The 24155-nt window shown below is 57.2% G+C and overlaps 1 protein-coding gene across 2 annotated transcripts; it reads right to left on the bottom strand.

The window, feature by feature from the left end:
• Window positions 1-5840: 5840 nt before the first annotated feature.
• dedd (death effector domain containing) lies at window positions 5841-23647 on the bottom strand. 2 transcript variants are annotated; one of them, XM_072498278.1, is made up of 4 exons: window positions 21946-23647; window positions 9802-9912; window positions 9147-9290; window positions 5841-7521 (listed from the first exon to the last, which is right to left on the bottom strand). In XM_072498278.1, exons 1-4 carry the CDS (start codon window positions 22265-22267, stop codon window positions 7145-7147), a joined length of 954 nt encoding a protein of 317 aa, XP_072354379.1. In that variant the 5' UTR covers window positions 22268-23647; the 3' UTR covers window positions 5841-7144. The 2 variants fall into 2 exon arrangements, with proteins under 2 accessions (XP_072354379.1, XP_072354380.1); XM_072498279.1 differs by having other exon boundaries at window positions 9811-9912; window positions 21946-23640.
• Between the last annotated feature and the right edge of the window lie 508 nt (window positions 23648-24155).

Genomic DNA, 24155 nt, shown 5'->3' on the forward strand with positions numbered 1-24155 from the left:
GGTGGGGACAGTGTACAGGGTACTTTACTCTGTATCTAACCCCGTGCTGTACCTGTCCTGGGAATGTTTGATGGGGACAGTGTAGAGGGAGCTTTACCCTGTATCTAACCGCGCTGTACCTGTCCTGGGAGTGTTTGATGTGGACAGTGTAGAGGGAGCTTTACTCAGTATCTAACCCCGTGCTGTACCTGTCCTGGGAGTGTTTGATGGGGACAGTGTAGAGGGAGCTTTACTCTGTATCTAACCCCGTGCTGTACCTGTCCTGGGAGTGTTTGATGGGGACAGTGTAGAGGGAGCTTTACTCTGTATCTAACCCCGTGCTGTACCTGTCCTGGGAGTGTTTGATGGGGACAGTGTAGAGGGAGTTTTACCCTGTATCTAACCGCGCTGTACCTGTCCTGGGAGTGTTTGATGGGGACAGTGTAGAGGGAGCTTTACTCTGTATCTAACCCCGTGCTGTACCTGTCCTGGGAGTGTTTGATGGGGACAGTGTAGAGGGAGCTTTACTCTGTATCTAACCCCGTGCTGTACCTGTCCTGGGAGTGTTTGATGGGGACAGTGTAGAGGGAGCTTTACCCTGTATCTAACCGCGCTGTACCTGTCCTGGGAGTGTTTGATGTGGACAGTGTAGAGGGAGCTTTACTCTGTATCTAACCCCGTGCTGTACCTGTCCTGGGAGTGTTTGGTGGGGACAGTGGAAAGGGAGCTGTACTCTGTATCTAGCCCCGTGCTGTACCTGTCCTGGGAGTGTTTGATGGGGACAGTGTACAGGGTACTTTACTCTGTATCTAACCCCGTGCTGTAACTGTCCTGGGAATGTTTGATGGGGACAGTGTAGAGGGAGCTTTACTCTGTGTCTAACCCCGTGCTGTACCTGTCCTGGGAGTGTTTGATGGGGACAGTGTAGAGGGAGCTTTACTCTGTATCTAACCCCGTGCTGTACCTGTCCTGGGAGTGTTTGATGGGGACAGTGTAGAGGGAGCTTTACTCTGGATCTAACCCCGTGCTGTACCTGTCCTGGGAGTGTTTGATGGGGACAGTGTAGAGGGAGCTTTACCCTGTATCTAACCGCGCTGTACCTGTCCTGGGAGTGTTTGATGTGGACAGTGTAGAGGGAGCTTTACTCTGTATCTAACCCCGTGCTGCACCTGTCCTGGGAGTGTTTGATGACAGTGTAGAGGCAGCTTTACCCTGTATCTAACCGCGCTGTACCTGTCCTGGGAGTGTTTGATGGGGACAGTGTAGGAGCTTTACTCTGTATCTAACCCCGTGCTGTACCTGTCCTGGGAGTGTTTGATGGGGACAGTGCAGAGGGAGCTTTACTCTGTATCTAACCCTGTGCTGTACCTGTCCTGGGAGTGTTTGATGGGGACAGTGTAGCGGGAGCTTTACCCTGTATCTAACAGCGCTGTACCTGTCCTGGGCGTGTTTGATGCGGACAGCATGGGGGGGGTACAATACTTCCCTCTTGTTGGTGGGGTGTGAGCAAAGCCCAGCAGGCGGTGGAGTTAGCGAGTGGAAAGAATCTCAAAGTGAGGAGACAGTTGAATCGTCTCATTATTTCCTCAGAATGACAGTTGCAGCTCGCGATTCACAGAATAGAACGGTCTCTGGCCTCTTTGGCGGGGGGGAGGGGATGAAGGGACTTCAATCCCATGCCCCTCACACACACACACACACACACACTGTACACTTTGTCTTTCGCGAGCCTGCGACCAATGAGCCTGCAAATAAACCATAAACCGCAACTGAAAATTAAACAGATGCCACAGGAGGACACAAAGCAGTGTTTCATTTAAAAAATAAGATTCAGTGTCCTGTCGCTGTCAGGAGGTCAGTGGGTGACGGAGGTTCAGCGACCTTCCTTGGGAGTTCAATCTGTGATTGGGGAGCAGCCAGCAGTCTGTGGCTCCCCCTCAGCTGGTCCTTCCGCGCCAAGACCACGGCCGGTTCCTTCGCACAAGGTGCCACCCTGAGGTGATTGCCGCCCCCTTGCCCTCCGCCCGCTCCACAATCCTTCCCCCGCCCTAGCGGGATTGTGCCGGCTCTACCAGTGTAGCTGAGGGGAGAGAGGAGAGACGCGGGGGAATATAGCCCTGAAGGCTGGACAGTGCCCACCCCGAACCCTGCAACCAACACACATTCCTCCAGGACTGTCCGAGCCACGGAGAGAGGGAGGGTGAGGGGGTGAGAACGGGAGAGACAGAGGTTCACGTGAAAGGTGTGTGGAGGGATAGGGGCGAGGAGCCCTCTCGGTGCGAGGAGCCCTCTCGGGGCTCTGCGGGAGAGGGGGCGAGGCCTCGGGGCCCAGAGGGAGGGAGGCGAGTTGCCCTCAGGGCGCGGAGGGAGAGGCGAGTTGCCCTCAGGGCGCGGAGGGAGAGGCGAGTCTCTCTCAGGGCGCGGAGGGAGAGGCGAGTCTCTCTCAGGGCGCGGAGGGAGAGGCGAGTCTCTCTCAGGGCGCGGAGGGAGAGGCGAGTCTCTCTCAGGGCGCGGAGGGAGAGGCGAGTCTCTCTCAGGGCGCGGAGGGAGAGGCGAGTCTCTCTCAGGGCGCGGAGGGAGAGGCGAGTCTCTCTCAGGGCGCGGAGGGAGAGGCGAGTCTCTCTCAGGGCGCGGAGGGAGAGGCGAGTCTCTCTCAGGGCGCGGAGGGAGAGGCGAGTCTCTCTCAGGGCGCGGAGGGAGAGGCGAGTCTCTCTCAGGGCGCGGAGGGAGAGGCGAGTCTCTCTCAGGGCGCGGAGGGAGAGGCGAGTCTCTCAGGGCGCGGAGGGAGAGGCGAGTCTCTCTCAGGGCGCGGAGGGAGAGGCGAGTCTCTCTCAGGGCGCGGAGGGAGAGGCGAGTCTCTCTCAGGGCGCGGAGGGAGAGGCGAGTCTCTCTCAGGGCGCGGAGGGAGAGGCGAGTCTCTCTCAGGGCGCGGAGGGAGAGGCGAGTCTCTCTCAGGGCGCGGAGGGAGAGGCGAGTCTCTCTCAGGGCGCGGAGGGAGAGGCGAGTCTCTCTCAGGGCGCGGAGGGAGAGGCGAGTCTCTCTCAGGGCGCGGAGGGAGAGGCGAGTCTCTCTCAGGGCGCGGAGGGAGAGGCGAGTCTCTCTCAGGGCGCGGAGGGAGAGGCGAGTCTCTCTCAGGGCGCGGAGGGAGAGGCGAGTCTCTCTCAGGGCGCGGAGGGAGAGGCGAGTCTCTCTCAGGGCGCGGAGGGAGAGGCGAGTCTCTCTCAGGGCGCGGAGGGAGAGGCGAGTCTCTCTCAGGGCGCGGAGGGAGAGGCGAGTCTCTCTCAGGGCGCGGAGGGAGAGGCGAGTCTCTCTCAGGGCGCGGAGGGAGAGGCGAGTCTCTCTCAGGGCGCGGAGGGAGAGGCGAGTCTCTCTCAGGGCGCGGAGGGAGAGGCGAGTCTCTCTCAGGGCGCGGAGGGAGAGGCGAGTCTCTCTCAGGGCGCGGAGGGAGAGGCGAGTCTCTCTCAGGGCGCGGAGGGAGAGGCGAGTCTCTCTCAGGGCGCGGAGGGAGAGGCGAGTCTCTCTCAGGGCGCGGAGGGAGAGGCGAGTCTCTCTCAGGGCGCGGAGGGAGAGGCGAGTCTCTCTCAGGGCGCGGAGGGAGAGGCGAGTCTCTCTCAGGGCGCGGAGGGAGAGGCGAGTCTCTCTCAGGGCGCGGAGGGAGAGGCGAGTCTCTCTCAGGGCGCGGAGGGAGAGGCGAGTCTCTCTCAGGGCGCGGAGGGAGAGGCGAGTCTCTCTCAGGGCGCGGAGGGAGAGGCGAGTCTCTCTCAGGGCGCGGAGGGAGAGGCGAGTCTCTCTCAGGGCGCGGAGGGAGAGGCGAGTCTCTCTCAGGGCGCGGAGGGAGAGGCGAGTCTCTCTCAGGGCGCGGAGGGAGAGGCCAGTTGGCCTCAGGGCGCGGAGGGAGAGGCGAGTCTCTCTCAGGGCGCGGAGGGAGAGGCGAGTCTCTCTCAGGGCGCGGAGGGAGAGGCGAGTCTCTCTCAGGGCGCGGAGGGAGAGGCGAGTCTCTCTCAGGGCGCGGAGGGAGAGGCGAGTCTCTCTCAGGGCGCGGAGGGAGAGGCGAGTCTCTCTCAGGGCGCGGAGGGAGAGGCGAGTCTCTCTCAGGGCGCGGAGGGAGAGGCGAGTCTCTCTCAGGGCGCGGAGGGAGAGGCGAGTCTCTCTCAGGGCGCGGAGGGAGAGGCGAGTCTCTCTCAGGGCGCGGAGGGAGAGGCGAGTCTCTCTCAGGGCGCGGAGGGAGAGGCGAGTCTCTCTCAGGGCGCGGAGGGAGAGGCGAGTCTCTCTCAGGGCGCGGAGGGAGAGGCGAGTCTCTCTCAGGGCGCGGAGGGAGAGGCGAGTCTCTCTCAGGGCGCGGAGGGAGAGGCGAGTCTCTCTCAGGGCGCGGAGGGAGAGGCGAGTCTCTCTCAGGGCGCGGAGGGAGAGGCGAGTCTCTCTCAGGGCGCGGAGGGAGAGGCGAGTCTCTCTCAGGGCGCGGAGGGAGAGGCGAGTCTCTCTCAGGGCGCGGAGGGAGAGGCGAGTCTCTCTCAGGGCGCGGAGGGAGAGGCGAGTCTCTCTCAGGGCGCGGAGGGAGAGGCGAGTCTCTCTCAGGGCGCGGAGGGAGAGGCGAGTCTCTCTCAGGGCGCGGAGGGAGAGGCGAGTCTCTCTCAGGGCGCGGAGGGAGAGGCGAGTCTCTCTCAGGGCGCGGAGGGAGAGGCGAGTCTCTCTCAGGGCGCGGAGGGAGAGGCGAGTCTCTCTCAGGGCGCGGAGGGAGAGGCGAGTCTCTCTCAGGGCGCGGAGGGAGAGGCGAGTCTCTCTCAGGGCGCGGAGGGAGAGGCGAGTCTCTCTCAGGGCGCGGAGGGAGAGGCGAGTCTCTCTCAGGGCGCGGAGGGAGAGGCGAGTCTCTCTCAGGGCGCGGAGGGAGAGGCGAGTCTCTCTCAGGGCGCGGAGGGAGAGGCGAGTCTCTCTCAGGGCGCGGAGGGAGAGGCGAGTCTCTCTCAGGGCGCGGAGGGAGAGGCGAGTCTCTCTCAGGGCGCGGAGGGAGAGGCGAGTCTCTCTCAGGGCGCGGAGGGAGAGGCGAGTCTCTCTCAGGGCGCGGAGGGAGAGGCGAGTCTCTCAGGGCGCGGAGGGAGAGGCGAGTCTCTCAGGGCGCGGAGGGAGAGGCGAGTCTCTCTCAGGGCGCGGAGGGAGAGGCGAGTCTCTCTCAGGGCGCGGAGGGAGAGGCGAGTCTCAGGGCGCGGAGGGAGAGGCGAGTCTCTCTCAGGGCGCGGAGGGAGAGGCGAGTCTCTCAGGGCGCGGAGGGAGAGGCGAGTCTCTCTCAGGGCGCGGAGGGAGAGGCGAGTCTCTCTCAGGGCGCGGAGGGAGAGGCGAGTCTCAGGGCGCGGAGGGAGAGGCGAGTCTCTCTCAGGGCGTGGAGGGAGAGGCGAGTCTCTCTCAGGGCGCGGAGGGAGAGGCGAGTCTCTCTCAGGGCGCGGAGGGAGAGGCGAGTCTCTCTCAGGGCGCGGAGGGAGAGGCGAGTCTCTCTCAGGGCGCGGAGGGAGAGGCGAGTCTCTCTCAGGGCGTGGAGGGAGAGGTGAGTCTCTCTCAGGGCGCGGAGGGAGAGACGAATCTCAGGGCGCGGAGGGAGAGGCGAGTCTCAGGGCACGGAGGGAGAGGCGAGTCTCAGGGCGCGGAGGGAGAGGCGAGTCTCTCAGGGCGCGGAGGGAGAGGCGAGTCTCTCTCAGGGCGCGGAGGGAGAGGCGAGTCTCTCTCAGGGCGCGGAGGGAGAGGCGAGTCTCAGGGCGCGGAGGGAGAGGCGAGTCTCTCTCAGGGCGCGGAGGGAGAGGCGAGTCTCTCTCAGGGCGCGGAGGGAGAGGCGAGTCTCTCTCAGGGCGCGGAGGGAGAGGCGTGTTGTCCTCAGGGCGCGGAGGGAGAGGCGAGTCTCTCTCAGGGCGCGGAGGGAGAGGCGAGTCTCTCTCAGGGTGCGGAGGGAGAGGCGAGTCTCTCTCAGGGTGCGGAGGGAGAGGCGAGTTGGCCTCAGGGCGCGGAGGGAGAGGCGAGTCTCTCTCAGGGTGCGGAGGGAGAGGCGAGGCTCTTAGGGCGCGGAGGGAGAGGCGAGTCTCTCTCAGGGCGCGGAGGGAGAGGCAAATCTCTCTCAGGGCGCGGAGGGAGAGGCGAGTCTCTCTCAGGGTGCGGAGGGAGAGGCGAGTCTCTCTCAGGGTGCGTAGGGAGAGGCGAGTTGGCCTCAGAGCGCGGAGGGAGAGACGAATCTCAGGGCGCGGAGGGAGAGTCGAGTCTCAGGGCGCGGAGGGAGAGACGAATCTCAGGGCGCGGAGGGAGAGACGAATCTCAGGGCGCGGAGGGAGAGTCGAGTCTCAGGGCGTGGAGGGAGAGGCGAGTCTCAGGGCGCGGAGGGAGAGGCGAGTCTCAGGGCGCGGAGGGAGAGACGAATCTCAGGGCGCGGAGGGAGAGTCGAGTCTCAGGGCGCGGAGGGAGAGGCGAGTCTCAGGGCGCGGAGGGAGAGGCGAGTCTCAGGACGAGGAGGGAGAGGTGAGTCTCTCTCAGGGCGTGGAGGGAGAGGCCAGTTGCCCTCAGGGCGTGGAGGGAGAGGCGAGTCTCTCTCAGGGCGCGGAGGGAGAGGCGAGTCTCTCTCAGGGCGCGGAGGGAGAGTCGAGTCTCAGGGCGCGGAGGGAGAGGCGAGTCTCAGGGCGCGGAGGGAGAGGCGAGTCTCAGGGCGCGGAGGGAGAGGCGAGTCTCAGGGCGCGGAGGGAGAGGCGAGTCTCAGGGCGCGGAGGGAGAGGCGAGTCTTTCTCAGGGCGCGGAGGGAAAGGCGAGTCTATCTCAGGGCGTGGAGGGAGAGGCGAGTTGCCCTCAGGGCGCGGAGGGAGAGGCGAGTTGCCCTCAGGGCGTGGAGGGAGAGGTGAGTCTCTCTCAGGGCGTGGAGGGAGAGACGAGTCTCAGGGTACGGAGGGAGAGGTGAGTCTCTCTCAGGGTGTGGAGGGAGAGGCCAGTTGGCCTCAGGGCGTGGAGGGAGAGGCGAGTCTCTCTCAGGGCGCGGAGGGAGAGGTGAGTCTCAGGGTGCGGAGGGAGAGGTGAGTCTCTCTCAGGGCGTGGAGGGAGAGGCCAGTTGTACTCAGGGTGCGGAGGGGGAGGCCAGTTGCCCTCAGGGCGCGGAGGGGGAGGCCAGTTGCCCTCAGGGCGCGGAGGGGGAGGCCAGTTGCCCTCAGGGCGCGTGCTGAAGCATCAGATTCCGTAGGAGCCTCTGACGGCCGGCCGCATAATCGTCCTCATCGACATTGACCAGCAGCTTGATGGCCTCGTGACCCACCGCCTGCTTCAAAGAGTCGGTGATGAAGACGCCCTTAAGGGCCTCGAGCAGTGAGCCGTTGATGTAGTCCCGCCAGAAGGCATCGAGGTAGGTCAGCTCGGAGAACTTGATGTCGCAGATGATGGAGCCCAGGTCCCGGGATTTCAGGATGGTGTTGGCCTGGGAGAAACGTTCAAACTGCCGCTCCAGAGGATCGGGCTTGTTGGAGAAGACGTTCCCCTCCAGCGCGGTCTCGTGCTGGCAGTACTCGGCTCGTACCCGCAGGCGGATATCTGGGTGAGCAGAGAGGAAGAGGGTCAACCACAGCACGATACCAAAGCAGAAAATGGTTCCGAAAGTGTAGGCAGGAAAACATGGCGAGCGGCAAGACAGCCAGAAGCACAGAGAGAGAGAGGAAGGAGGGCTCAAAGTGGGAGGACATAGAATGGGAGTCAGAGTGGGGTTCAGAGCAAAGAGCGATGGAAGGTGGGGGGGAAATCAGGGAGGAAGAGAAACGGGAAGGGGGGGGGTGGGGGGGGAAAGAGGACCGGGAAGGGGAGGGGAGGACCGGGAGGGGGAGCGAGAATCGGGAAGGGGAGAGAACCGGGAAGGGGGGGGGGGGGGAGAACCGGGAAGGGGGGGGGGGGGGGGGAGAACCAGGAAGGGGGGGGGGGGGGGGGGAGAACCAGGAAGGGGGGGGGGGGGGGGGAAGAGAACCGGGAAGGGGGGGGGGGGGAAGAGAACCGGGAAGGGGGGCAGAACCGGGGAAGGGGGAGGATCGGGAAGGGGGGTGGGGGAGGGGGATCGGGTGGGCAAGGGGATCGAGTGGGCAAGGGGATCGAGTGGACAAGGGGATCGAGTGGGCAAGGGGATCGAGTGGGCAAGGGGATCGAGTGGGCAAGGGGATCGAGTGGGCAAGGGGATCGAGTGGGCAAGGGGATCGAGTGGGCAAGGGGATCGAGTGGGCAAGGGGGGGATCGACGGATGGGGAAGGGGGGGATCGGGTGGGGAAGGGGGGGATCGGGTGGGACCGGGTGGGGAAGGGGGGACCGGGTGGGGAAGGGGGGACCGGGTGGGGAAGGGGGGACCGGGTGGGGAAGGGGGGACCGGGTGGGGAAGGGGGGACCGGGTGGGGAAGGGGGGACCGGGTGGGGAAGGGGGGACCGGGTGGGGAAGGGGGGACCGGGTGGGGAAGGGGGGACCGGGTGGGGAAGGGGGGACCGGGTGGGGAAGGGGGGACCGGGTGGGGAAGGGGGGACCGGGTGGGGAAGGGGGGACCGGGTGGGGCAGGGGGGACCGGGTGGGGCAGGGGGGACCGGGTGGGGAAGGGGGGACCGGGTGGGGAAGGGGGGACCGGGTGGGGAAGGGGGGACCGGGTGGGGAAGGGGGGACCGGGTGGGGAAGGGGGGACCGGGTGGGGAAGGGGGGACCGGGTGGGGAAGGGGGGACCGGGTGGGGAAGGGGGGACCGGGTGGGGAAGGGGGGACCGGGTGGGGAAGGGGGGACCGGGTGGGGAAGGGGGGACCGGGTGGGGAAGGGGGGACCGGGTGGGGAAGGGGGGACCGGGTGGGGAAGGGGGGGGGGGGGATCAGCATACATATGAAAATTAGCGCAGTCCCTGAAGGTGATGCTGCTGAAGGGCAGCATGTGAAATTGGAGGAACACAGAGATACTTGCGAAGAGAAGATGGAAAGGTGTACGATCAGGAAAAGACGGCATTGCGGGTACACAGATATAAATGCCCCCCACACCTCCCACCCTCAGCTGCCCTGGTCCAGTGCTCACATCTCCCCGGCCCATCCCAGCGCTCACACCCCTCCAGCTCGCCCCTCACAAACCCCCGGCTAGGCCCAGGGCTCACACCTGCCCCCCCTCAGCCCGGCGCTAGCATCCACGGGCTCGCCGCTCAAACCCTTACCGCAAGTTTGCTTCTCGTTGGGCTCCGTGGTGGCTGATTTCTTCCGCTTGCCCCGATTGTGTGATGGGGCTCTGCCCCGAAACACTCTCTGTCGGAGGGGCTGCCTTGCTGTGGGTGCACAACACAGCAAGCGGTGGGGGGAGCCTGCAAAAACATGAGACATCAGATGGAGCATTACTCAGAATGTAACCCATTGCTGTACCTGTCCTGGGAGTGTTTGATGGGGACAGTGTAGAGGGAGCTTTATTCTGTATCTAACCCCGTGCTGTGCCTGTCCTGGGAGTGTTTGATGGGGACAGTGTAGAGGGAGCTTTACTCTGTATCTAACCCCGTGCTGTCCCTGTCCTGGGAGTGTTTGATGGGGACAGTGTAGAGGGAGCTTTACTCTGTATCTAACCCCGTGCTGTACCTGTCCTGGGAGTGTTTGATGAGGACAGTGTAGGGGGAGCTTTACTCTGTATCTAACCCCGTGCTGTACCTGTCCTGGGAGTGTTTGATGGGGACAGTGTAGAGGGAGCTTTATTCTGTATCTAACCCCATGCTGTACCTGTCCTGGGAGTGTTTGATGGGGACAGTGTAGAAAGAGCTTTACTCAGTATCAAATCCTGTGTATCGACCGAGGAGATTCAGAAATGCTGGAGGAACGTCTATGTACCATGAGTACCTGATTTGCCGTAATCTCCCCCTCTGGTTGCTGCCAATGTCCTTGGCATTACGTAGGTTACTGACGTGTCCTCGAGATATTTGTCTACTGGATCTGGAGAAACTATTGAAAGGAGAAGGAGGGATTAGTCTCCACGGATGTTACAACCCAAAAAGCATTAGCTTAATTCCAACTCATGTTGCCAGGAGATGTTGAAGTGCCATTTGAAGCAGGCATCATCACAGCCTTGGCGTAGGTTAATATCAGCACAAGTCATGGAACAAACTCAACTTCAAAACACCAATGGGAAAGAGTAGAAACAAGTACAATTTTAAAATCATATTGCCTCGCTTCTTAATGCTGACCCTCTGACAGTGCAGCACTCCCTCAGTACTGACCCTCTGACAGTGCAGCACTCCCTCAGTACTGACCCTCTGACAGTGCAGCGCTCCCTCAGTACCGACCCTCTGACAGTGCAGCACTCCCTCAGTACTGACTCTCCGACAGTTCAGCACTCCCTCAGAACGGATTCTCCGACAGTTCAGCACTACCTCAGAACAGACCTGACAGTGCAGCGCTCCCCCTGTACTGAGCCTCTGACAGTGCAGCGCTCTCTCAGTTCGGACTCTCTGACAGTAAGCACTCCCTCAGTATTGACTCTCTGACAATGCAGCATTCCCTCAGTACTGACCCTATGACAGTGCAGCACTCCCTCAGTACTGACTCTCCGACAGTTCAGCACTCCCTCAATACTGACACTGACAGGGCAGCACTCCCTCAGTACTGACCCTCTGACGGTGCAGCACTCCCTCAGTACTGACTCTCCGACAGTTCAGCACTCCCTCAGTACTGACTCTCCGACAGTTCGGCACTCCCTCAATACTGACCCTCTGACAGTGCAGCACTCCCTCAGTACTGACACGGGCAGTGCATTTGTCCCTCAGTACCGATCCTTTGACAGTGCAGCACTTCCTCAATACTGACCCTCTGACAGTGCAGCATTTCCTCAGTCCTGACCTGACAGTGCAGCACTCCCTCAGTAATGACCCTCTGACAGTGCAGCACTCCCTCAGTACTGACCCTCTGACAGTGCAGTGCTCCCTCAGTACTGACCCTCTGACAGTGCAACACTCCCTCAGTACTGATCCTCTGACAGTGCAGCACTCCCTCAGTACTGACCCTGACAGTGCTGCACTCCCTCAGTATTGACTCTCTGACAGTGCAGCACTCCCTCAGTACTGATCCTCTGACAGTGCAGCAGTGATTCCGTACTGATCCTCCGCCAGTACACAACTCCCTCAGTCCTGATACGCTGATAGTGCAGTTCTCCCTCAGTCCCGCGTCTGACAGTGCAGCACTACCTCAGCACTGACCATCTGACAGTGCAGCACTACCTCAGTACTGACCCTCTGACAGTGCAGCACTACCTCAGTACTGACCCTCTGACAGTGCAGCACTCCCTCAGTACTGACTCTCCGACAGTTCAGCACTCCCTCAGTACGGACTCTCCGGCAGTTCAGCACTACCTCAGCAGTGACCTGACAGTGCAACGCTCCCCCTGTACTGAGCCTCTGACAGTGCAGCGCACTCTCAGTCCGGACTCTCTGACAGTAAGCACTCCCTCAGTACTGACCATCTGACAGTGCAACACTCCCTCAGTACTGACCCTCTGACAGTGCAACACTCCCTCAGTACTGACCCTATGACAGTGCAGCACTCCCTCAGTACTGACTCTCCCACAATTCAGCTCTCCTTCAGTCCTGACCCCGTGACAGTGCAGCGCTCCCTCAGTACTGACCCTCTGACAGTTCAGCACTCCCTCAGTACTGACTCTCCGACAGTTCAGCACTCCCTCAATACTGACATTGGTAGTCCATTTGTCCCTCAGTACCGATCCTTTGACAGTGCAGCACTCCCTCAGTACTGACCCTCTGGCAGTGCAGCACTCCCTCAGTACTGACCCTGACAGTGCAGCACTCCCTCAGTACTGACCCTGACAGTGCAGCACTCCCTCAGTATTGACTCTCTGACAATGCAGCATTCCCTCAGTACTGACCCTCTGACAGTGCAGCAGTGATTCCGTACTGATCCTCCGCAAGTACACAACTCCCTCAGTCCTGATACGCTGATAGTGCAGTTCTCCCTCAGTCCCAAGTCTCTGACAGTGCAGCACTACCTCAATACTGACACTCCGACAATTCAGCACTCCCTCAGTACTGACTCTCCGACAGTTCAGCACTCCCTCAGTACTGACCCTCTGACAGTGCTGCACTCCCTCAGTACTGACCCTATGACAGTGCAGCACTCCCTCAGTACTGACTCTCCGACAATTCAGCTCTCCCTCAGTACTGACCCTCTGACAGTGCAGCACTCCCTCAGTACTGACCCTCTGACGGTGCAGCGCTCCCTCAGTACTGACTCTCCAACAGTTCAGCACTCCCTCAATACTGACACTGACGGGGCAGCACTCCCTCAGTACTGACCCTCTGACGGTGCAGCACTCCCTCAGTACTGACTCTCCGACAGTTCAGCACTCCCTCAGTACTGACTCTCCGACAGTTCAGCACTCCCTCAATACTGACCCTCTGAAAGTGCAGAACTCCCTCAGTACTGATCCTCTGACACTGCAGCACTCCCTCAGTACTGACACTGGCAGTGCATTTGTCCCTCAGTACCGATCCTTTGACAGTGCAGCACTCCCTCAATACTGACCCTCTGACAGTGCAGCACTCCCTCAGTACTGACTCTCTGACAGTGCAGCACTCCCTCAGTACTGACTCTCTGACAGTGCAGCACTCCCTCAGTACTGACCCTCTGACAGTGCAGCACTCACTCAGTACTGACCCTCTGACAGTGCTGCACTCCCTCAGTACTGACCCTCTGACAGTGCTGCACTCCCTCAGTACTGACCCTCTGACAGTGCAGCACTCCCTCAGTACTGACCCTCTGACAGTGCAGCACTCACCCAGCACTGACCCTCTGACAGTGCAGCACTCACTCAGTACTGACCCTCTGACAGTGCAGCACTCCCTCAGTACTGACCCTCTGACAGTGCAGCACTCCCTCAGTACTGATCCTCCACAAGTACACAACTCCCTCAGTCCCGAGTCTCTGACAGTGCAGCACTACCTCAGCACGGACCATCTGACAGTGCCGCACTCCCTCAATACTGACTCTCCGACAGTTCAGCACTCCCTCAATACTGACACTGACAGTGCAGCGCTCCCCCTGTACTGAGCCTCTGACAGTGCAGTGCTCTCTGAGTTCGGACTCTGTGACAGTAAGCACTCCCTCAGTACTGACCATCTGACAGTGCAGCACTCCCTCAGTACTGACCCTGACAGTGCAGCACTCACTCAGTACTATCCCTCTGACAGTGCAGCACTCCCTCAGTACTGACCCTCTGACAGTGCAGCGCTCCCTCAGTACTGACCCTCTGACAGTGCAACACTCCCTCAGTACTGACCCGCTGACAGTGCAGCGCTCCCTCAGTTTAGACCCTCTGACAGTGCAGCGTTCCCTCAGTACTGACCCTCTGACAGTGCAGCACTCCCTCAGTACTAACCCTCTGACAGTGCAGCACTCACTTAGTACTGACCCTCTGACAGTGCAGCGCTCTCTCAGTACTGACCCTCTGACAGTGCAGCACTCCCTCAGTACTGACCCTCTGACAGTGCAGCACTCCCTCAGTACTGACCCTGACAGTGCAGCACTCCCTCAGTATTGACTCTCTGACAATGCAGCATTCCCTCAGTACTGACCCTCTGACAGTGCAGCACTCCCTCAGTACTGACCCTGACAGTGCAGCACTCCCTCAGTATTGACTCTCTGACAATGCAGCATTCCCTCAGTACTGACCCTCTGACAGTGCAGCAGTGATTCCGTACTGATCCTCCGCCAGTACACAACTCCCTCAGTCCTGATACGCTGATAGTGCAGTTCTCCCTCAGTCCCGAGTCTCTGACAGTGCAGCACTACCTCAGCACTGACCCTCTGACAGTGCAGCATTCCCTCAGTCCTGACCTGACAGTGCAGCACTCCTTCAGTACTGACCCTCTGACAGTGCAGCACTCCCTCAGTACTGACTCTCTGACAGTTCAGCACTCCCTCTGTCCTGACCTTCCGACAGTGCATTACTCCCTCAATACTGACACTCTGACGGTGCAGCGCTCCCGCAGTGCTGACCCTGACAGTGTAGCACTCCATCAGTGCAGGCCGTCTGACAGTGCAGCACTCCCTCAGAACTAACCCTCTGATAGTGTCTACTTCAACGCCAGGAGCATCCGGAATAAGGTGGGTGAACATGCAGGTTGGTACCTGGGACTTCGATGTTGTGGGAAGTTTTCGGAGCCATGGATAGAGAAGGGACAGGAATGGTTGTTGCGGTTTCCGAGGTTTAGATGTTTCAGTAAGCTCAGGGAAGGTGGTAAAAGAGGGGGAGGGGTGGCATTGTTAGTGAAGGACAGTTTTACGGTGGCAGAAAGGACGTGTGATGAGGACTCGTCTGCTGAGGTAATATGGGCGGAGGTTAGAATCAGGAAAGGAGAGGTCACCCTATTGGAGTTTTCTATTGGCCTCCGAAAAGTTCCAGAGATGTAGAGGAAAGGATTGCAAAGAGGATTCTGGATACGAGCGAAAGTAACAGGGTAGTTGTTATGGGGGACTTTAACTTTCCAAATATTGACTGGAAACACTATAGTTTGAGTACTTTAGATGGGTCAGTTTTTGTCCAATGTGTGCAGGAGAGTTTCTTGACACAGTATATAGATAGGCTAACAAGAGGCGAGGCCACATTGGATTTGGTACTGTGTAATGAACCAGGCCAGATGTTAGATTTGGAGGTAGATGAGCACTTTGGTGATAGTGAACACAATTCGGTTACGTTTACTATAGCGATGGAAAGGGATAGGTATATACTGCAGGGCAAGAGTTATATCTGGGGGAAAGGCAATTATGATGCGATGAGGCATGACTTAGGATGCATCGGATAAAGAGGAAAACTGCAGGGGATGGGCACAATGGAAATGTAGAGCTTGTTCAAGGAACTGCTACTGCGTGTCCTTGATAAGCATGTACCTGTCAGGCAGGGAGGAAGTGGACGAGCGAGGGAAAAGTGGTTTACTCAAGTAGTTGAATCACTTGTCAAGAGGCAGAAGGAGGCTTATGTAAAGATGAGACGTGAAGGTTCAGTTAGGGCGCTTGAGAATTACAAGTTAGCTAGGAAGGACCTAAAGAGAGAGCTAAGAAGAGCCAGGGGGGGACATGAGAAGTTCTTGGCAGGTAGGATCAGGGAAAACCCTAAAGCTTTCTATAGGTATGTCAGGAATAAAAGAATGACTAGGGTAAGAGTAGGACCAGTCAAGGACAGTAGTGGGAAGTTGTGCGTTAGGAGAGGCGTTAAATGAATATTTTTCGTCAGTTTTCACAGGAACAAGACAATATTGTCGAGGAGAATACGGAGATACAGGCTCCTAGACTAGACGGGATTGTGGTTCATAAGGAGGAGGTGTTAGCAATTCTGGAAAGTTTGAAAATAGGTAAGTCCCCTGGGCCAGATGGGATTTATCCGAGGATTCTCTGGGAAGATAGGGAGGAGATTGCAGAGCCTTTGGCTTTTATCTTTATGTCGTCACTGTCTACAGGAATAGTGCCGGAAGACTGGAGGACAGCAAATGTTATCCCCTTGTTCAAGAAGGGGAGTAGAGACAACCCTGGTAACTATAGACCAGTGAGTCTTACTTCTGTTGTGGGCAAAGTCTTGGAAAGGATTATAAGAGATAGGATCTATAATCATCTAGAAAGGAATCATTTGATTAGGGATAGTCAACACGGTTTTGTGAAGGGTAGGTCGTGCCTCACAAACCTTATTGAGTTCTTTATGAGGTGACCAAACAGGTGGACGAGGGTAAAGCAGTTGATGTGGTGTACATGGATTTCAGTAAAGCGTTTGAGAAGATACCCCACAGTAAGCTATTGCAGAAAATATGGTGGCATGGGAGTGAGGGTGATTTAGCGGTTTGGATCAGTAATTGGCTAGCTGTAAGAAGACAAAGGTTGATGGGAAATGTGCAGCCTGGAGTTCAGTTACTAGTGGTGTATCACAAGGATCTGTTTTGGGGTGTCATGTGAGAGTACCTTTAAGAAATGGATGTTTAAGCAATGTACCTTTAAGAAAACAGTGATGTCAAAGAGTGGGTGGAGCTGAGCTCAGTTCAGCCATTTTGTAGTTTCAGTTTTGAGGAAAAGAGCTTGGGTGTGTCTGTGTTTGCAGTGAACTGGATCTGCTGTGAACTCTGCCACGAAAGACTGTCTCTGGATCATTTGGGTGATTTAAACTTATAATGGTTAAAGCCTTTACCCTGATGTGACTCTGTTTAAAGGTGTTAAGTCTCTCTTGGATGTTGAAAGGAATAACTGAAGGATTATTTAGTGTTGTAATATTGTCGGGGTTATCTTTGAAGTAAGGGGTGTTAAGAGAACCAATGTTTATTTAAGATGTTAAGTTGAGTTCATGGAATAAACATTGTTTTGTGTTTAAAAACCCACGTGTCCATAATTGTAATCCCACTCCTAGGGAACAAGCCGTGTGCTCAGAAAAGCAACAATAGCATTAAAGGGGGAGGTTGGTTGAACTCCATGATACATTTTGGGGTTCTGAACACACCTCGCCCATAACAGGGGCCACTGCTGTTTATTATTTTTATAAATGACATTTAGAAGGATGGGTGAGTAAATTTGCAGATGACACTAAAGTCGGTGGAGTTGTGGACAGTGCGGAGGGATGTTACAAGTTACAGAGGGATATAGATAAGCTGCAGAGCTGGGCTGAGAGGTGGCAAATGGAGTTTAATTTAGAGAAGTGTGAGGTGATTCACTTTGGAAGGAATAACAGGAATGCGGAATATTTGGCTAATGGTAAAGTTCTTGGAAGTGTGGATGAGCAGAGGGATCTAGGTGTCCATGTACATAGATCCCTGAAAGTTGCCACCCAGGTTGATAGGGTTGTTAAGAAGGCGTACGGCGTGTTAGCTTTTATTGGTAGAGGGATTGAGTTTCGGAGCCATGAGGTCATGTTGCAGCTGTACAAAATTCTGGTGCGGCCGCATTTGGAGACTTGTGTGCAGTTCTGGTTGGAAGGATGTGGAAGCATTGGAAAGGGTGCAGAGGAGATTTACCAGGATGTTGCCTGGTATGGAGAGAAGATGTTATGAGGAAAGGCTGAGGGACTTGAGGCTGTTTTCATTAGAGAGAAAGTGGTTAAGAGGTGACTTAATAGAGGCATACAAGATGATCAGAGGATTAGATAGGATGGACAGTGAGAGCCATTTTCCTCGGATGGTGATGTCTAGCACGGGGGGACATAGCTTTAAATTGAGGGGAGATAAATATAGGACAGATGTAACAGGTAGCTTCTTTACTCAGATAGTAGTAAGGGTGTGGAATGCCATGCCTGCAACAGTAGTGGACTCGCCAACATTAAAGGCATTTAAATGGTCATTGGATAAACATATGGATGATAATGCAATAAATAGGTAGGCTTTAGATTGGTTTCACAGGTCGGCGCAACATCGAGGGCCGAAGGGCCTGTACTGCGCTGTAATGTTCTATTGTTCTATAGTGCAGCACTCCCTCAGTACTGACCCACTGAAAGTGCAGCGTTCCCTCAGTACTGACCTTCTGACAGTGCAGCGCTTCCTCGGTACTGACCCTCTGACAGAGCAGCACTCCCTCAGTACTGACCCTCTGACAGTGTAGCACACCGTCAATCCTGACTCTCTGACTGTGCAGTACTCCCTCAGTACTGCATTTCCCGTCAGTGCAGCACTCCCTCTATGACAATGCAGCACTCCCTCAGCACTGACCCATTGATAATGCAGTGCTCCCTCAGTTCGAACTCTCCGACAGTGTAGGATTCCCTCATTAGTGACTCTCTGGCAGGACAGCACTCCCTCAGTACTGACTCTCTAGCAGTTCAGCCCTCCCTTAGTACTGACACTGACAGTGCAGGAGTCCCACAGTACTGACCCTCTGACATTGCAGCTCTCCCTCAGTTCTGACCCTCTGACAGTGCAGCACTCACAGTACAGACCATCTGACAATGCAGCACTCTCTCAGTACGGATCATCCGACAGTGCACAACTCCCTCATTAGTACAGCGCTCCCTCATTACTGACCATCTTAACAGTGCAGCCCTCCCTTAGTACTGACACTGACAGTGCAGCACTCTCTCAGTCCTGACCCTCTGACAGTGCAGCGCTCCCTCAGTATTGACCTTCTGACAGTGCAGCAGTCCCTCAGTACTGACCCTCTGACAGTGCAGCGCTCCCTCAGTATTGACCTTCTGACAGTGCAGCAGTCCCTCAGTACTGACCCTCGGATAGAGCAGCACTCTCTCCGTGCTGACCTTCCGACAGTGCAGCACTCCCTCAGCACTGACCCTCTGACAGTGCAGCAGTCGCTCAGTACTGACTCTCTCAGTGCAGCACTCCCTCAGCAATGACCCGTTGACAGTGCAGCACTCCCTCAGTACTGACCATCTGACAGTGCAGTACTCCCACAGTACTGACCCTGTGACAGTGCAGCACTCCCTCAGCAATGACCCGTTGACAGTGCAGCGCACCCTCAGTACTGACATTCTGACAGTGCAGCACTCCCTCAGTACTGACCCTCTGACAGTGCAGCGCTCCCACAGTACGGATCCTCCGACAGTGCACAACTCCCTCAGTACAGCGCTCCCTCATTACTGACCATCTTAACAGTGCAGCAGCCCCCCAGTACTGACCCTCAGAACTGACTCACTGACAGTGCAGCACTCCCTCAGTACTGACGCTCCAACAGTGCAGCGCTCCCTCAGTACTGACCCTCTTGACAGTACAGCAGTTCCTCAGTACTGACCCTCTGACAATGCAGCACTCCCTCAGTACTGACACTGACAGTGCAGCGCTCCCTCAGTCCTGCCTCTGTGACAGTGAACACTCCCTCAAGACTGACCCTCTGACAGTACAGAGCTCCCTCAGTGCTGATCCCGACAATGCAGAGCTCCTTCCACACTGATTCTCTGACAGTGCAGCACTCCCTCAGTACTGACCCTCCGACAGTGAAGCACTACCTCCAACTGACCCTCTGACAGTACAGCACTCCCTTTGTGCAGCACGCCCTCATACAGACTCTCTGGCAGTTCAGCCCTCCCTTCGTACTGCCACTGACAGTGCAGTACTCGCACAGTACTGACAATCCGACAATGCAGTGCTCCCTCAGTTCTGACCCTCTGACAATGCAGCACTCCCTCAGTACTGACCCTCTGACAGTGCAGCACTTCCTCAGTACTGACCCTCTGACAGTGCAGCACTCCCTCAGTATTGACCGTCTGACAGTGTAGCACACCGTCAATCCTGACTCTCTGACTGTGCAGCACTCCCTCAGTACTACATTTCCCGTCAGTGCAGCACTCCCTCAGCACTGACCCATTGATAATGCAGTGCTCCCTCAGTCCGAACTCTCCGACAGTGTAGGATTCCCTCATTAGTGACTCTGGCAGGACAGCACTCCCTCAGTGCTGCGCTCCATCAGTACTGACCCTCTGACAGTTCAGCACTCCCTTAGTACTGACACTGACAGTGCAGGAGTCCCACAGTACTGACCCTCTGACTGTGCAGCACTCCCTCAGTACAGATCACCCGACAGTGCACAACACCCTCATTAGTACAGCGCTCCCTCATTACTGACCATCTTAACAGTGCAGCCCTCCCTTAGTACTGACACTGACAATGCAGGAGTCCCTCAGTACCGACCCTCTGACAGGCAGCACTCCCTCAGTACTGACCCTCTGACAGTACAGAACTCCCTCAGTGCTGATCCTGACAATGCAGCACTCCCTCCATACTGACTCTCTGACAGTTCGGCACTCACTTAGTACTGACACTGACAGTGCAGCGCTCCCTCAGTCCTGACTCTCTGCCAGTGAGCACTCCCTCAAGACTGACCCTCTGACAGTACAGAACTCCCTCAGTGCTGATCCTGACAATGCAGCACTCCCTCAGTACTGACCCTCTGACAATGCAGCACTCCCTCAGCACTGACCCTGTGACAGTGCAGCGTTCCCTCGGTACTGACCCTGTGACAGTGCAGTGCTCCCTCAGTCTGAACTCTCCAACAGTGTAGGATTCCCTCATTACTGACTCTCTTCTCGTGCAGCACTACCTCAGCACTGATCCTCTGACAATGCAGCCCTCCCTCAGTAGTGACCCTCTGACAGAGCTGCACTCCCCTCAGTACTGACCCTCTGGCAGTGCAGCGCTCCCTCAGTACGGACTCTCTGACAGTGCAGCATTCCCTCCGTATTGACCCTCTGACAGTGCAGCACTCCCTCAGTACTGACTCTCCGACAGTTCAGCACTCCCTCAGTACTGACCCTCTGCCATTGCAGCACTCCTTCAGTACTGACCTTCTAACAATGCAGCGCTCCCTCAGTACAGACCCTCTGACAGTGCAGCACTCCCTCAGTACTGACCCTCTGCCATTGCAGCATTCCTTCAGTACTGACCTTCTAACAATGCAGCGCTCCCTCAGTACTTATCCTCTGACAGTGCAGCACTCGCTCAGTACTGACCCTCTGACAGTGCAGCACGTCCTCAGTACTGACAATCCGACAATGCAGTGCTCCCTCAGTACTGACCCTCCTACAGTAGTGCTCCCTCAGTGCTGACCCTGGCAATGCAGCGCACACTCAGTCTGGAGCTTCTGACAATGCAGAACTCCCTCAGTACTGACCCTCTGACAGTGCAGCACTACCTCAGTACTGACCCTCTGACAGTGCAGCACTCGCTCAGTACTGACCCTCTGACATGCAGCACTCCCTCAGAACTGACAATCCGACAATGCAGTGCTCCCTCAGTACTGACCCTCTGACAGTGCAGCGCTCCCTCAGTACTTATCCTCTGACAGTGCAGCACTCGCTCAGTACTGACACTGACAGTGCAGCGCTCCCTCAGTCCTGACTCTCTGCCAGTGAGCACTCCCTGAAGACTGACTCTCCGACAGTTCAGCACTCCCTCAGTACTGCCAATCAGACAATTCAGTGCTCCCTCAGTACTGACCCTCTGACAGTGCAGCACTCCCTCAGTACTGACCCTCTGACAGTGCAGCACTCCCTCAGTACTGACCCTCCGACAGTAGTGCTCCCTCAGTGCTGACCCTGGCAATGCAGCGCACACTCAGTCTTGAGCCTCTGATAATGCAGAACTCCTTCCGTACTGACCCTCCGACAGTGCAGCACTCCCTCAGTACTGACTCTCTGACAGTGCAGCGCTCCATCAAGCCTTACCATGACAGTGCAGCGCACCCCTCAGTGCTAACCCTGACAGGGCAGCACTACCTCAGTACTGCCCCTCTGACAGTGCAGCAAACCCTCAGTACTGACCCTCTGACAGTGCAGCACTCCCTCAGTACTGACCCTCCTACAGTAGTGCTCCCTCAGTGCTGACCCTGGCAATGCAGCGCACTCAGTCTTGAGCTTCTGACAATGCAGAACTCCCTCAGTACTGACCCTCTGACAGTGCAGCACTACCTCAGTACTGACCCTCTGACAGTGCCGATCTCCCTCAGTACTGACCCTCTGACATGCAGCACTCCCTCAGAACTGACTCTCTGACAGTGCAGTACTCCCTCAGTACTGAACCTCTGACAGTGCAGTACTCCCTCAGTACTGAACCTCTGACAGTGCAGCACTCCCAAAGTACTAACCCTCTGACAGTGCAGTTCTCCCTCAGTACTGACCCTCCAACAGTGCAGCGCTCCCTCAGTACTGACCCTCTGACAGTGCAGCACTCCCTCAGTACTGACCCTCTGACAGTGCAGCACTCCCTCAGTACTGACCCCCTGACAGTGCAGCACTCCCTCAGTACTGACCCCCTGACAGTGCAGCACTCCCTCAGTACTGATCCTCTGACAGTGCAGCGCTCCCTCAGTACTGACCAACAGTACAGTGCTCCCTCAGGACTGACCCTCTGACAGTGCAGCAATCCCTCAGTACTGGCCCTCTGACATTGCAGCACTCCCAGTATTGACCTTCGGTCAGCTCAGCCTAAGATTATTCACAACTGACACCCGCTTCGAATCAGTATTCTCACACGTCACCCTCAGAATGGGCCAGCCTACCTGTCTTCCTGCGCTTGAGCGTGACGTAGGGCAGGAGATCATGCCGAGTGATGATGCGCAGGAGCTGGAGCACCTGCCGGAAGTTCGTCTCGTCGCAGCGGCCCTGGCGCTCCAGCGCGAGGAAGAAGTCCCGTCCGCTGCGGATCATGCCGCGCTCGTAGTCCTCAATGACATCGACGAAGAGGAAGGAGAGCACCCGCACATCCCGGTGTGTCAGCTGGGCGCCCACAATCTGGAACATCCGGTGCAGAGAGTACAGCCCGTGCTCACTGTTGACCTGCTCCTCCGGCCACTGCTGGCCGCTCCCCTTGGCATCGGCCATGTGAACGGGACCTGGCGCCTGTTCCGTTAACGAAACACAAGTGCACACTGGAGATTGGGAGCTGCAAGCGATTCCAATAGATCCGTGTGAATTTGGAGCGTTGCAAAGTGGTGGTCCAGAAAGAATATGGGATGAATCGGAGAGACTATTCCAAATGGGTAGCAGCAGGACGACAGGTCTCTTCCCCACTTTTTCTCATTGTGCTCCCTCCATTTCCCCTTGCTCCTGCGGGTGTTGTGTCAGCCTTTGCCGAGCAAAGCAGCTACCCCAACCTCGCTGGGCTGGCTGGCAAAACAAAAGATGCTCTAACAAGAAACAAAGCAACGCCTGGCCAGTGGACTGAGGAAATCAGCGTTCATTGACTCTGCTGTCCTGCTTCACCAAAGGAGAACAGGTGAGGCAATCGTCTTGATTTGGTAGCGAGGGGAGTTGAGGTAGGCACTTTCTCCACAACGAGGTAGCGAATCCTTCAGACTGGGTTGCGGATTGGCCAAAAATAGGCTTTGACCCCACCCACCCCCTTCCACAAAGTTAAGGACAACTTTGCGGTGTCCTTGGAACGAGTCTCTTGCCTGTTCAGCTGCTCCTGAGGGGTTGTGCAGGTTACCAGTCCAAACCGAGGGCGACAGGAGACCCAGTGAGGGGAGACAGGAACCTGGCAGGTCCAACCGGCACCCTTAATCCTGCGGCGGAAAATACCAAGGATACAGGAAATTTGGCTCTCTTGGGCCAGGGGTGGGGGGCTGAAACTGGCAACGGTCCAGAATGGGGTCTTGGGAAAGGGGGAGCAGATTGAGAAAGTTAGGGCTGCCCTTGAAGTAGAATTGGATCCCTGCAAAGGAGGAGGTTTGGTCGGCCCTTGGAGCTGGATGCTGGCTTCCTGATGATTGTTGGGGTCTGAGTAGTCAACCAGGCCAAAATGCGGTCTTGGGGAAGGGTTCTAGTACAGATATTAACCAAAAACCTTCTTTTTGAGAGCAGTGGCTCAGTCAATGGGCAAAGGGGGAGGCGGCCATCTTGGATTCTGAGTCTTGGGTTGAGGGAGGCAGGTTGGGTTCTGATGTTTTTTTTCTATATCCTTCTACTTCCTTTTGCCTTCTCCTCCGTTTATCTTTCCCTTTCTCCAGTCGCTTAACGCTGCGCCGCTTCCGTCACAACAGCAGCCAGAGCCGCCACCACATCAACTCCGCCATCTTCCACTGCTGGCCGTTGGGAGGAGGAGGGGAATGAAGATGGGCGTGGCCTCCATGATCGGTGGGCGTGTAGCGCCGCGCGGCACCCCGGGTGTTGTAGTCTTTAAAGCCCATTGCTACTCGCTCTAAATAACGGGGCCTGCCCGCCCATTGGACTACACGTCCCGTCGTGCATTCGGCGGACCTCCCTTTCTCACCCTGACAACGCTAATGTGTCATCGCGTTACTGCGTTGGCCGGCCTGGGCCTGAACTTGCGTGGAAGGATGCCGAACCGTCCGCGTTGTCCGTCGGGAGTTGGAGTCTCATCGGCTACACATGTGGAAAAGGGGGGGGGGGAACAAGGTTAACAAAGGCGCATGCGCAATTACTGCACTACAGCTCCCATCATGCTACTGTTTCGGGGCGGGCTCGGGTCGACAATAATCAAATGACGTCACTTCGCCGCCATGCTCTCTGGGTACTGTAGTCTGCAGAGGCGTTCCGACACTGGGATAGATTGTTAAACGGACTACATTACCCGACGGCCCGGCAGGATCAACTGAATGTCAGGTTTTTCCATCGATTTTGAGTTTACGATGTTATTTTGTGACGCTGCTATTAGCCAGTGGCTTGGTTACCCCTGGTGCTCGTTGCTGAGTATTTTGAATTCCTTACTCCATCCACAGTCTCTCTCATTCTGCGGTGGATCCAGCTG

This window comes from Scyliorhinus torazame, chromosome 4, assembly GCF_047496885.1.
Source record: "Scyliorhinus torazame isolate Kashiwa2021f chromosome 4, sScyTor2.1, whole genome shotgun sequence".
Taxonomy (NCBI): domain Eukaryota; kingdom Metazoa; phylum Chordata; class Chondrichthyes; order Carcharhiniformes; family Scyliorhinidae; genus Scyliorhinus; species Scyliorhinus torazame.